At 47.0% G+C, this 13,650-nt stretch overlaps 1 protein-coding gene across 1 annotated transcript in view; it reads right to left on the bottom strand.

Moving 5' to 3' along the window:
* MAPK8IP3 (mitogen-activated protein kinase 8 interacting protein 3) overlaps positions 1–6,129 on the bottom strand; it is a 47,400-nt gene extending 41,271 nt beyond the window's left edge. Inside the window, exons 1-2 of the mRNA XM_056866391.1 lie at positions 5,806–6,129; positions 246–366 (exon numbers count right to left, since the gene is read on the bottom strand). Coding sequence (XP_056722369.1) covers positions 246–366; positions 5,806–6,123 — 439 coding nt within the window. The 5' untranslated portion in view covers positions 6,124–6,129. The remainder of the gene's footprint in view (positions 1–245; positions 367–5,805) is intronic.
* Positions 6,130–13,650: the final 7,521 nt, after the last annotated feature.

Raw genomic sequence — 13,650 nt, forward strand, 5'->3', positions numbered from 1 at the left:
TCACCCCAGACACTGCATGTAGATTGGAATGTGTTGCTATTATCCTGGCTTCCACCACTGCCCCCAATGTTTTGTTGAGAACAAATGCACATTCACCGATTGCATGAATAAACCTTTTGGAAGTGCATATATGATCCACACTCTCCATCATCAGTCACAGTTGTAGCAAAGTCCCACTGAATTCAACAGAACTGCTGGGGAGGGCAACGGGGCCGCAGCCACACAACAGCATTGCTTCCACTTACTCTGGTCTGCGTAATTTTTGGCCTTCAGCTCCAGCTGCCGTGTTTGAAATTCAAGGTGCTCGACCTGTATCTGCAGCTCCTTCTTCTCCTGTTCCAGAGCATCTTCAAATTCAATGAATTTCTACACAGAGCAAGCAAGGAAACAGACATGGATGAGACAGAGAGAGAGAGAGAGACAGACAGACAGACAGAGACAGAGAGACTGACTTTATGGCAGAGTGGGGATTTAAACCCAGATCTCCCACTTCCTCGTCAGACAATGCAACCACTACAACTCACTGGATTTCATATGCTTTACACACTGTGACATTCTCATATTGTTGTTTAGCTAACACACAAAAAAAACAGGTTGTGTTTTGCATGCAATTTTTTGTTCTGCAGTGCCACCGGCACCAGAGGAACGGCATCAACGTTGTGGGCTTGGGGCTACTTAACTTTAAGAGCTGTAGACTTTCAGGATTCTGGAGTCGTTGTTTTCCCTGGCTAACTTGCCACAAAAAGCTTTTTTTTCCCCCTTTCCGAACAAATGTTGCAACAAAGCAAGAGCCAGGAAGTGAAACCACCCAATGACATCTAGCAGAACAGAGTGAAAGGAAAATAAATAATTGAATAGCAGACATTCCTATATTCCACCAAAGATATTTACCGTCAGCAGAGCGCAACCAATTGATAAGGGTTTCAGCGTGCCAGATGCAAGCAGCCGAGAATCGCAGAGAACCCATCTCCCTCACATCAAAAAAATCTCCCATACAGAAAACCTCATTATCAGGAAAAAGGCGAGGCTAGACTCCTTCTCCTGACATGCTAGATTTCCACAGCAGTGTGAGGAAATCATCCAATCGTGTGATTTCTCGCCTCCATTCTGAAGTGGTCAAACCCAAGAAGAATTGTGTTCATCAGCTGCTTATCCGCGTCACATTATATGTCAGAAGTTGAGCTACGAATGAGGAATCTTGTCTCTGCCACATACTTACAAAGTGGCCCCTGGTCATGACACTTTTCCTTCAGCCTCATCTGCAATATAGGAATACTGCACTGACCTACCTCACTGGCTCGTTGTAAGGATTAAAGTATGTGAAACATTCAATGCTGCATAAACCCCATTTATAAAACACACACATTTGTATTTTCCAAACAGGCCAACTCATAGGACTACCACGCGTGTAATGAACATGGATGGTGCCGAGTTGTTTTCTGTTGCCCCAGAAGGTCGGACCAGAACCAACGGGCTGAAATTAAATCAAAAGAGTTTCCGTCTAGACGTTAGGAAGAACTTTCTAACAGTTAGATCGGTTCCTCAGTGGAACAGGCTTCCTCGGGAGGTGGTGAGCTCTCCTTCCCTTGGAGGTTTTTAAGCAGAGGCTAGATGGCCATCTGTCAGCAATGCTGATTCTGTGACCTTAGGCAGTTCATGAGAAGGAGAGCATCTTGACCATCTTCTGGGCACGGAGTAGGGGTCACTGGGGGTGTGGGGGGGGAGGTATTTGTGAGTTTCCTGCATTGTGCAGGGGGCTGGACTAGATGGTCCTGGTGGTTCCTTCCAACTCTGTGATTCTATGAACAGGTCACCCGAGCCATCCATTTCCAGCATGAATTACCATTTTGCTCCCCTCCAATCAATCCTGGCTAGGAAACGTAAACAGGGGGAATAAACAACCTCTTGTTGAGTGCACTGTGGCTGTACGAATTTGGCCCAAAGTTATTTAGGCAGCAGTGGTTTATAAATGTTCAAATTATTTTTAAAAAATCTAAAAATCTAAAAATTCCAAAAAGCAAAACAAAACCTGTTGTGAAGAATAAAAACACAAGGCTGCACAAGAAAACATGTCCCTTGCAAACATAATTCTTTACTCAGAAATCAATCCTGCTATGTTCAGTGGAGATTACTCCTAAGAAAGTATGCATAGAAACACATCAAATTCACCAACTCCCTTCTAACACTCAATATAGACTTTTCTTTCTGCAGCCGGCATAAAATTCCACTCAAGAGTCATCCAGCGCCTGATCTCTAGGTTTGGTTAACACTCATATTGATTTCTTCATCTCCTGATGATACAGGCAGTAAAACCCTGGACTTTAAAGTCAAGGAGGGCTACTGTTTGACCTTTCTCGTCTCACTAACCATTTTGAAATAGGCAGCTACGCGACATACATTGTTTATTTTATATTGGCCATAAAAGCATACGGATATACTTTCTACGCTTTTTCCAAAAGCAGCAACCCGAACGGCTTCATCAGCATTGATAAAAAGGGTCAGCAGGAAATTTTAAAGATCCAAAGGTTTGGTTCGCAGCATCAACACCCAAAATTCTTTCACAGCTTTTCCCCGTGGCTCATGCAAAGCCAGCCACTATCTGATACGTTAACTTAAAACTGCCAATAAGGAGCGAGGTGTTTCAAAGCCAAAATGGTGAGGTAGTCCCACCAAAACTAATGGACAGCGGAAGAGCCCTGTTAGATCAAAGTTAGATCAATTGAGAGGCCTAACTAGTCCGGCATTCTCTCCCTCACAGCGGTCAACAATCATGCCACAGAAGCCGCAGACTTCCCTGTTTTTGCCTGCCAGCAACTAGTATTCAGCAGTATACTGCCCCTGAACAGGGAGGCTTCATCGAGTCACCAAGGCTAACAGACACTGATGGACCTATCACTCCTGAATTTATCTACCCCTTTAAAGCTACCCAAACTAGAGCAATCTGGTTAACTTCTAAGGAAATTAGGCATTTCAGTAAGCAATGGTGCATATCTCTAACAGCTTAAAAAGAAATCTTACCCACCGCCTCTCTCACTTCCTTTGTTTTAAGAAAACACAAAACGGACACAACGTCAAGCCAGTAATATACCTACCACAACACACATCTAAAGAATTAACATAGCTAACTCTGGATTTATTACATAAATTCAAATATTATTTTAACATTATCGCGTCTTCCTTATCCACATTGGGGTTTTAGAGTAGCCAAAAGCCAGGGCATAAAACCTTTCAAATAAATTAAACGAGAAATAAATCCAGCCACTGGAATCAACAGGGCTTTGAAGTGCTTATATTTTATTATGGATTATGGCCACGATATATATTGTAACCTCTCCTATTAAAGGAAAGGATCTCAAGGGTCGAGATTGTTAAAGGACACAACCACATTTTTTGGGAGGAGGGGAAAATATTAAGGATCGGATAAGATTTGTGTTCCAGTCCCAGTCAAATGAAGGGAATCGTATTCCTACACTTGGGATTAAGTGGATGGTAGGGAACATCAATTGCAAATGGGAATTTTGGGGTGGGGGACGACACACCCACTGAATTCTGGCCCTCATTCTGTTTTCATGCTTCTTTTTACATTAATTCAGAGCTGCCAATCTACACTGGTGACTGATTTCGAGGATTCAGGCATCCGTACCTGGCAACCCAAAGAAATGGCCTGCTTTTCCTGAACCAGAGAAAACATAACATCTAAAAAACAATAGGCAGAACCAAATTGCAAACCTGTATAACAGTTCTCCCCAAGCTCTAGGACTACACACACACACCCGTTAACAAACAGCTCCTCTTCCATTGTTTACAAACACCCTCTTCCATTGTTTACAAACACCCTTTCGCCCGCAAACAGGCTTCCAACCCCTGTCACTGCAGGATTCCCCCTTCCCTTTTCTCTTGTTTCACCCAGAAGACATGGCTGACCACAAGTGGTGGGTGGGTGGGATGAAGGAGAGTCTGGGGAGGGGGGGCGGGAATCGAGCCTCACCCCTGGAAATAAAAACCTGGACAAAAAAAGAGAAAAGTAAGAGGCGAGCCTCCTGACTGAGCAACCCTGCAGGAGAGGAAAATGTGGGAGAATGACTCTCTGAGGCCTGCCATAAAACACAGGTACCAAAGGCTGATGAGAATCGTGGGTTGGGGATCCCAAGTAGGGATGCCAACCTCCAGGTGGGACCTGGGGATCCCCCAGAATGACAACTCATCTCCAGATTACAGAGATCAGTTCCCCTGGAGAACATGGATGCTTGGGAGGGAGGACTCTATGGCACTGTACCCCACTGAGGTCCCGATCCTCCCAAATCTCCAGGAGTTTCCCAATCTGGATCTGGCAACCCTACCCCCCCACAATCCCCCAGCAGTGGCGGGGGACGGACCTGGCAACCCTTGTCCCAGGGGGACGCATTCCTAGCTGTAGTTACCCATGCAAAGGAACGATGCCTAGATAAATGCGGCCTAGACTAGTCCAAGGCCCCAATTCTCAGGAAGAAAGGCCGATCTAGGGGATGGGGAAGGAAAGAGATGCCTCCAAGCCAACCTGCCTGTGGGAATGTCGCAAGGGGAATAAGGTCAGAAGTAGCAAAGATATTCTCCAGGAGTTTGATCACCACATTGACATTTCAACTTATTCTGCCTTCAAAACACAGGATGGATCCCAATGTTTCAAACTGCCAAACGCCATACAGACCACAACGAAGCGGAGCGGGATCAAGTTGTGTCCCCCACCCCCACATTTCATGAAACTTGATAACTAACTGATGCAAACGGGGGGAGGGGGGAATCCACTCTGTATTTGATGGGAAGCCATTTTCACCGGCTTTCTCCACACCACACCAGAGATCGCTCACTCCGATCCGCAGCGCCATCCTCGGCACATTTACTCAGACGTAAATCCCACACGGTCGTGCGAAGCCTCGCAGCCTTCCATTATTATTATGAATCACTGCAGGGCTACAAACCACATCATGGGGCGGGGGGGGGGGGGGAGTGCCGAGCTCATGAAATCTCCACTCATGAAATCCCACCTACTCCGGAGCGACTCCAAATAAGCAGCCAACGAGGCGCGCTCCCAAGCGTGCATGAGATTTTGGATTTTTATTATTAACAATAATTTTACACCCCTTGCATCAGGAGCAGAGGCCTAGCTCCGGAAAGCCAATCCTATCCTTGCAGCGTAGGCCTACTCTGCAGTAAGTGGGCCGGAGTGAGCATCCTCGGTGCCAGTGGGGGGGGGGGGTTAACCCCGGCAAGCAACCATATCCTGGCGATTAGTAACCATAACACTGACAGGCTGCAAACCCCATCGGCAAGGGGGGGAGGGGGCTGCCCCCACGAGGCCAGGGAGATCTAATTTTTGCCCACTGCCAATCCTATTCTTGCAATGTAGGCCTACTCTGCAGTAAATGAGTCGGAGTGAGCATCCTTCGGTCCTGATGGGGGGGGGGAGTTTAACCCTAGCAAGCAACCATATCCTTGCGCTTAGTAATCATAATACTGACAGGCTGCAAACCCCATCGGCAAGGGAGGGGAGGGAGGGGGACGCCCCAATAGGACAGGGAGATCTAATTCTTGTCCATTGCAGCAAAGTGGAAGGAGCAACGTTATTTGCAAGCGAGATTGCTCCGTGCAACAATAATATGCGTCTGCTTAATGCACTGGCTGCAAAGGGCATCGGTCGAAGGGGCTGGCCGGTGGGAGTAGGCAGCCTCCCTGCCCCCTCCGCTTAGGCCTGCTGCTCGCCATCCCCGGGCGTTGGGGGGTGGGGGGGGCGTTGGGGGGTGGGGGGGCTCTCCGGCCCGGGCTCACCTCCTCGGCCTGCTTGCGCAGCGCCTTCTCCCGCTCGTACTGGGTCAGCAGCTGCTCGTTGTCCTCCCGCAGCAGCTCCAGCTCCACCTCGTGCTCCTGGTTGTCGGTCAGCACGGAGTCGAGGTTCTCCAGCACCGTCACCACCAGCGGCATCAGCTCCTTGACCACCTCCTCGTCGTAGCAGTGGATCAGGCGCTCGAACTCGCGGTAGATGCTGTTGGCCAGGCCCGAGACGCGCTCCGACATCACCGAGCCCGAGCAGTAGTCGTCGCCCGGGTAGCCCCCCACGCCGCCGTCGTCCAGCTGGATCTCCAGCATCTTGGCTGCCCCCCGCACCCGCCGCCGCGCGCGGGATGCACCTGCCGCGCAGACCGGAGGGATGCAGGGAGGGAGGGATGCAAGGATGGATGCAGGGATGGATGGGGAGGAGGAGGAGGAGGAGGAAGATGCCGCTCGGCTCTGCCCACCCTCGGCTCGCCCTGCGCCCCTGGCCACTCCCGGCGCGCGCTCTCGCCCTCCCTCCGCCCCGGCGCGCACAGGCGCACCAGCGCCACCGAAGGCTCTTTGCCCGGAGGGCTGCCAGGAGGGGAGGAGGGGGATCCCAGCAGGCGGGGTGGGAAGGGTCAAAACGGCCCTCTCCCTTGGGCAGGATGCTGTCAACCGGGGTGGGGTGGGGTACCTGCGTTAGAAAAACCCAGATCCCCAGCGGCGTCTCCCAGATTGGCAACGCTTATTGCAATACGAGCTGAATATGGATTTTTACCATTTTTACAATTTTTGCAATATTTTACATATTTTGTTTATGTCCTATCGGTTGTATGTTGCTTGTATTTTTTTTGTTCAATGAAATTTTTTTAAAAAATTGCCAAAAGCACCTATAAAAAAGAAGAAGAGGAGGAGTTGGTTTTTATATGCCGACTTTCACTACCACTTAAGGGAGACTCAAACCGGCTTACAATCACCTTCCCTTCCTTTCCCCACAACAGACACCCTGGGAGATAGTAGAAAAGAGCAAGAGTCCAGTAGCACCTTAAAGACTAACAAAAATATTTTTCTGGCAGGGTATGAGCTTTCGTGAGCCACAGCTCACTTCTTCAGATACCTGTGAGATAGGTGGGGCTGAGAGAGGTCTAATAAAAACTCCGTTTTTATTATATTTTACATATTTTGTTTATGTCATATCGGTTGTATGTTGCTTGTATTTTTTGTTCAATGAAATTAAAAAAAAAACAATTGCCAAAAGCACCTATAAAAGAAGAAGAAGAAGAGTTGGTTTTTATATGCCGACTTTCACTACCACTTAAGGGAGACTCAAACCGGCTTACAATCACCTTCCCTTCCCCTCCCCACAACAGACACCCTGGGAGATAGTAGAAAAGAGCAAGAGTCCAGTAGCACCTTAAAGACTAACAAAAATATTTTTCTGGCAGGATATGAGCTTTCGTGAGCCACAGCTCACTTCTTCAGATACCTGTGAGATAGGTGGGGCTGAGAGAGGTCTAAGAGCTGTGACTAGCCAAGGTCATCCAGCTGGCTTCCCCTGGAGAAAATGGCTGCTTTGGAGGGTGGACTCTGTGGCATCGTACCCCACTGGGCTCCCTGCCCTCCTCAGGCTCCACTCCAAAAATCTCCAATAATTTCCCAGCCCAGAGCTGGCAGCCCATGGATGGAGTTATTATCCAGATTGGGAAGCATCTATACAAGCATGTCTGTTGGCACTAAATGGATGGCGCTGATGTGGCGTAGCCCTTTAAAAAACACAAATACGACTATAAAATGTAGAATTATTAAATGCCATAATACCCACTCACTCAAAACTCCATTGATTAATGCTGCATGAAAGAGACAATATGTGGCCTGCTTTGGGAAACATCACTGGCATATGGAAACTGCTTGTACTCTGTTACTGGCATGAGCCAACTGTCCCAGACTCTGCCATCCATCTAGTGTCAACAGAGGCAGGAAAAGCAGGTTAAAAGTGTTTTAAGTTAGTAAAGAAATATCAGTGTGCTGGACAGCTCCTTGGAATCCCCAGCAAAAGGACTAGAAGACCCAGAAAAGAAATCTAGACATTAGGAAGAATTTTCTAACAGTGTGGTTCCTCAGTGGAACAGGCTTCCTCAGGAGGTGGTGAGCTCTCCTTCCCTGGAGGTTTTCAAGCAGAGGCTAGATGGCTATCTGTCAGCAATGCTGATTTGATTAACATAGGCAGTTCATGAGACGGAGGGCATCTTGGCCATCTTCTGGGCACTGGGTGTGTGTGGGGGAGGTAGTTGTAAATTTCCTGCATTATGCAGGGGGTTGGACTAGATGACCCTGGTGGTCCCTTCCAACTCTATGATTCTATGAAATGGAATTCATTGAAAGATTAACTCCATTTTTCAATCATATGAAAATTAACAAGGATGACAATGTCAAATTGGAAATAATATGCATGTTCTAGAAAGGAGAATAAAAGTGTCATAGAGCATATTCTTGGTCATTACATTCACTTGGGGTCCAAGGATTTCTTTTGCCATGGTGGCACAAAAAGGAAGCTTGGCTTGGGGAAGGGCAAATTGGAGGGGGGATCTTGGAGGGATGAAGCACATGCCCCCATATAATTCCCCCCCATAACTCCCCACTTCTTCCACTTCTCAGTTCCCAAACATGTACATACCAAGATTATATGCCATTCTTCACCTGCACACTCCTCTTTTTAAAAGCATTTGTTATCTCAAATTCTAAGCATTAATAGAAGTGAAAGTTGCATTAGCTGGGATCGATGAATATGAAAGCAAAAATTGCTTTGTACGCAGATTTGTTACTTACTTGACCTTTGTCATACCTCTTTATAATCCGACTCATCTTTTCCCAGCGGAGCACAGTCTGTGATGATCTGGTCTTTTCAACAAAAGACTTGGTGCACAGACTTATATTCTCCCCATCCAGGTTTTCTGCCTGAAGTTAAATATTTTTTTAAATGTTGATGTTTATAAATAATTTAGAATTTATGGTTTGGGTTACATTAAGCAGACTGGAGTTGGGTGCTGACAGCTACCAGTCAAGTTTTTTTCAAATATAAATTTCCTGCCTATTTCTAGAAGAAATGTATCCTGCTTTGCATACATAGTGCATCTCTCCTGAGTGTATTTCAGGAATAAATTAACCGTTTCAGGAGTTGGAGAGCAATCCTAAGTAGCTCTATTCAGTATCCTATTCAAATCTATTCAGTGAGGCTAACTCCCAGGAAAGCATCCTTAGGATTGAACTGTTAAGTCTGGCTCAGAGAACAAGCTGTGATCCACCATGCCCTGGGTTCAAGTCATGCCTTGAATTCGCTTTAGTAGCCTTAGACATGCAGGGCACATATAAAGACTGTAGCAAGAGAATATACTTGAAGAACTGAACGTTTTAAACGTCTAGACTAAGTGTGAAGAATTCCAATGGTTACAGGCCAGCATAGGTAAGATCCAGCACCTACACTGAGGTCCCTGTCCTCCCCAGACTCCACCTCCAAATCTGCAGGAATTCTCCAACCCAGAGCTGGCAATCCTACCTGCCATCCCCTGCCACTGGCAGGGGAGGGGGACAACTGGCAACCCTAGCCTAGATACATGTTCCTCATTTGTATAAGCAGCAGAAAAAAAATGGAGAGTGAAGGAATGAGCACAGATCTGCTGAGAGATTCTTGGTGCTTGCTCTGGGAAGAGCTAGAGATGAAATGGTCCGTATGTCAAGAGACCATGTAATATGATCCATTCCTGCATTCCCCCCACCCCCCCACGCTAATGGCTAATCAATGAAGCATTAGGAAGATCTGGGAAGATAGAAGTAATGTGAGTGTTTGTGTTCAAAGGAAGGAGAGAGGAATGAGAGGCAGCCAAGCCTGCGAGAAACCTCCAGGGAGGCCTTTGGGTTGCTCATGATAGAGCTATAAAAGACATATTTTATTCCACGCCTGTGGATGAATCCGTGGAGATATCTGCAGAATTGATAGGCAAAGGTTGATTTTCTAGCTATCGCAATGTTTGTCAAATGGCTCGGTTTCCAAGGAAAGGCTTAGTTTTCATTTGTGTTGCTCTTCCAAAACTGCCACGGTAAACAAACGCATAAAATATATAAAACAAATAACGTGCATTAAAGAAAGCAAACCAAAGAATGTAAACTACCACATCTCTGGCAGGATTAAAGAAGAAGAAGAGTTGGTTTTTATATGCCGACTTTCTCTACCACTTAAGGGAGACTCAAACCAGCTTACAATCACCTTCCCCTCCTCACAACAGACACTCTGTGAGGTAGATGGGGCTTAGAGAGCTGTGACTAGCCCAAGGTCACCCAACTGGCTTCGTGTGTAGGAGTGGGGAAACCAGCCCGGTTCACCAGATTAGCCTCCGCTGCTCATGTGGAGGAGTGAGGAATCAAACCCGGTTCTCCAGATCAGACTCCACCGCTCCAAACCACCACTCTTAACCACTACATCACGCTGGCTCTCTGCTTGGGAGGGTTTATTACAGAGACCTTTCCTTGACCTTTATTTTCTAGAACGCCACAGAGTATGCTCTTCCTAGTCTATTATTCCAGGAACTCCCCTGGGAGAGCATCAATAAAGCCAAGGATACCACATACAACCATTACAAGAGATTTCCATGCCAATATTGCATTATTACTGAAACGCAGACAGCAGTACTGTAGCAATTAAGCTCCCAAAGCAATTTCATGTTCTGTTTGCTTATTCTGTTCTTCCCTGTATGTTTTTGAGTGAACTAACTTTCTCACGGAAGATAAATGTGTGGAGAGGACAGATAACACACCCTGCTTGGTCTAAGATGAAAACCAGACCAATTTTCTATCCCAGATGATGGCCAATATTGAAAGCTAATGAAAAATCATAGACCAGCACAAGAGTGGGGAAGGGGTGTGGCTCAGTGGTAGAGCATCTGCTTGGCATGCAGAAGGTCCCTGGTTCAATCCCCGGCATCTCCAGTTAAAGGGATTAGGTGAGGAGGTGATGTGAAAGACCTCAGCCTGAGACCCTGGAGAGTTGCTGCCGATCTGAGTCAATACTGACTTTGATGGACCGAGGGTCTGGTTCAGTATAAGGCAGCTTCATGTGTAAACCACAATTAAGAAGAAAAAGAAGAGTTGGTTGCCCAGGAGCCTTTTACAACAGAAGCACCATTTAAGCACCATTTTCCTGATTTCCCATCATTTTTTTATGCTGTTCCTTCCTGCCAAGTGTTGCTTCTGTCATAGCCCTGGGATCTTCCTCTCTCTCAATCACTGAAGCCCAGAGACACAGAGCATGAGTCATCAGGCTGGGATGAAACAGCAAGATGCTGGCAGCATCCGTTTCCCAAAAGCTGCCTTGCAGTGGTCATGGAGAACTCCAGTGATTAAAAAATTAAAATAAAATAAAGAGGTGATTGTGGTAAATGTGTGGATGAGCAAGTTCTTTCAGTCACAGAAGTGTCTTGGGCTTTTCAGTGTAGAAAAAAGATATCTAAGGAGGGATATGATTAGGGTTGCCAGGTCCCTCTTCGCCATCAGCAGGAGGTTTTGGGGTGGAGCCTGAGGAGGGATGGGGTTGGGGGAGGGACTTCAATGCCATAGAGTCCAATGGCCATTTTCTCCAGGTGAAGTGATCTCTATCGGCTGGAGATATGTTGGCAACCCCAAACCTACTTGAAGATATATCTATATCAACATAATGTATCCTTACCATCCTTCCATAAAATATATATCCCATCTCTTCATCAAATGCTCAAGGCACTCAGCCCAATAGAACAATAAACATATCCATTATTACATATTCCCCCTCCCTCCACGGCAGCATTCGTGGTTCTCCCCCGTCCATTTTAGCATCACATTAACCCTATGAGGTAGCTTACCTTGAAAGAGAATGAGGGTTGCAAGGTCTCCCAGTTGAACTTCATGGCTAAGTGGAAAATGTAAATAGCAGCACAAGCAGATAAAGATGAGGGACAGCTACATGCATCCAGCCCATGAAAGCTAATGATGGGATAAAAATTTGTTAGTTTTCAAGGTGCTGCTTGACTTCTACTTACTCAAGTCTTTACAAGTATTAACTAGCTCAGCGAAGCCATGAAAACGGCATTATCACCAGTTATGGCTAACATGAAAGGTCTCTGTACATTACATTTGACTTTTACTTTACTATATTTCACTGTGCAGGAGGAAAGGCGGCATGCTATAACCGGATCTCGTCAGATCTGGGAAGCTAAGCAGTGTTGGTGCTAGGATGGGGGAGGCCACCAAATAAGGCTCTGCAGAGGAAGGCAAGGGCAAACCACCTCTGCTCCTCACTTGCCTTGAAAGCCCCTTGCTGGGGGCTTGCTGAGACTTGACAACTCTTCACACACACACACACACACAAAACAGGGTGGAGCGTGACCGCCACCTCCTGGTCACAACCAGCTGCAGCCTCCCTGTAGACTCTCCAGCCTCCCCCTCTGAAGAAGTGAGCTCTGGCATCTGCGAATACTTGCTAGGCTTTAGAGGTGTACCCCAAAATGCCTGTTTTTTTGTTTTTGGCTGCACTGACTAACACAGCCATCCCACCCAGTTTATTTGGCAATATCAGTTCCTCTCTCTAGTGTGTGTATCTCTAGTGCCGTCAAGTTCTTTTCCGATTTATGACGACCTTGTGAATTAACATTACTTTCAGTAATTTTAAGATGGCAAGCCTATTTTATATTTTATTAGTATTTTATATTTTTATTAATACCAGATTTTTCATCAGCTTTTGTAACTTGTATCAGTTTTACAGTCTTATTAGTTAGACAATTTGATGTACTAACTTCTGGCTAGTCAAATAGACCTTATAGCTTATTTGGACTGCATTATATGTCTAGGGTTGCCAGGTCTTTCTTCACCACCGGGTGGGAGGTTTTTGGGGCGGAGCCTGAGGAGGGCGGGGTTTGGGGAGGGGAGGGGCTTCAATGCCGCAGCGTCCAATGGCCAAAGCGGCCCTTTTCTCCAGGGGAACCGATCTCCGTCGGCTGGAGATCTGTTGTAATAACAGGAGATCTCCAGCCAATACCTGGAGGTTACAAGCAAGATGTGCACTGAGATAATGCTGTGGAAAAATCCTATGTAGGAAATTTACTTTCAGTACACAGCCATTAATAAAATTAATGACACTAAGCGAGTTATTGCAATATTATATTATTCTGTTATTATAGAATATTGCAATAACACCCTTAGTGTCATTAATTTTATTAGTGGCTGTGTACTGAAAGTAAATTTCCTACATAGGGTTTTTCCACAATACCTGGAGGTTGGCAACCCTAGATATGTGGCAACCCACTACATGCATCTGGGGAAGCTGATGGATGCAAAAAGCCACCCCGCTCTTTGGCCAGATTCAACCAAGAATGGAGACACGGACAGATTTAAAAACAAAATACCACATTGGGCTAAATACTTGGTTTTAGGTGTAAAGAAAGGAAAAGGAGGAGTCCAGCAGCAGCCTCCGCCCTGCCTGCAATCCGGCCTCTTTTTCCTCTCAGGTGAGGGGGGGGGAAACACACCTGGCCGCCTCATTTGGCTCCTCAGAAACGCCTCAGGTGAGGCCGGAAGAGACCAACCTGGGGCTGAGTGACAGGTACGGAGGCGGGGCTTAGGCCAAAAGGGCGGGAGAAAGGGGGAGGAGAAAAGAGTCCCCTGACTCACCCGGGGGGCGTGGCTTCGTTCGCCGCGATTGGGCGGCGCGAGGCCGTGGGCGGGGCCGAGGGACAAAGGGGAGCGGGCGAGTGGGCGGGGCCGAGCGTCTGGCGGCGCCAGGCCCCGGGGGGCGTGGCCAGAGGGAAGTGGGCGGGGACTGAAGGCGTTCGTCGAGGAGCC

The sequence above is a fragment of the Euleptes europaea genome, chromosome 21 (genome assembly GCF_029931775.1).
Source record: "Euleptes europaea isolate rEulEur1 chromosome 21, rEulEur1.hap1, whole genome shotgun sequence".
Taxonomy (NCBI): domain Eukaryota; kingdom Metazoa; phylum Chordata; class Lepidosauria; order Squamata; family Sphaerodactylidae; genus Euleptes; species Euleptes europaea.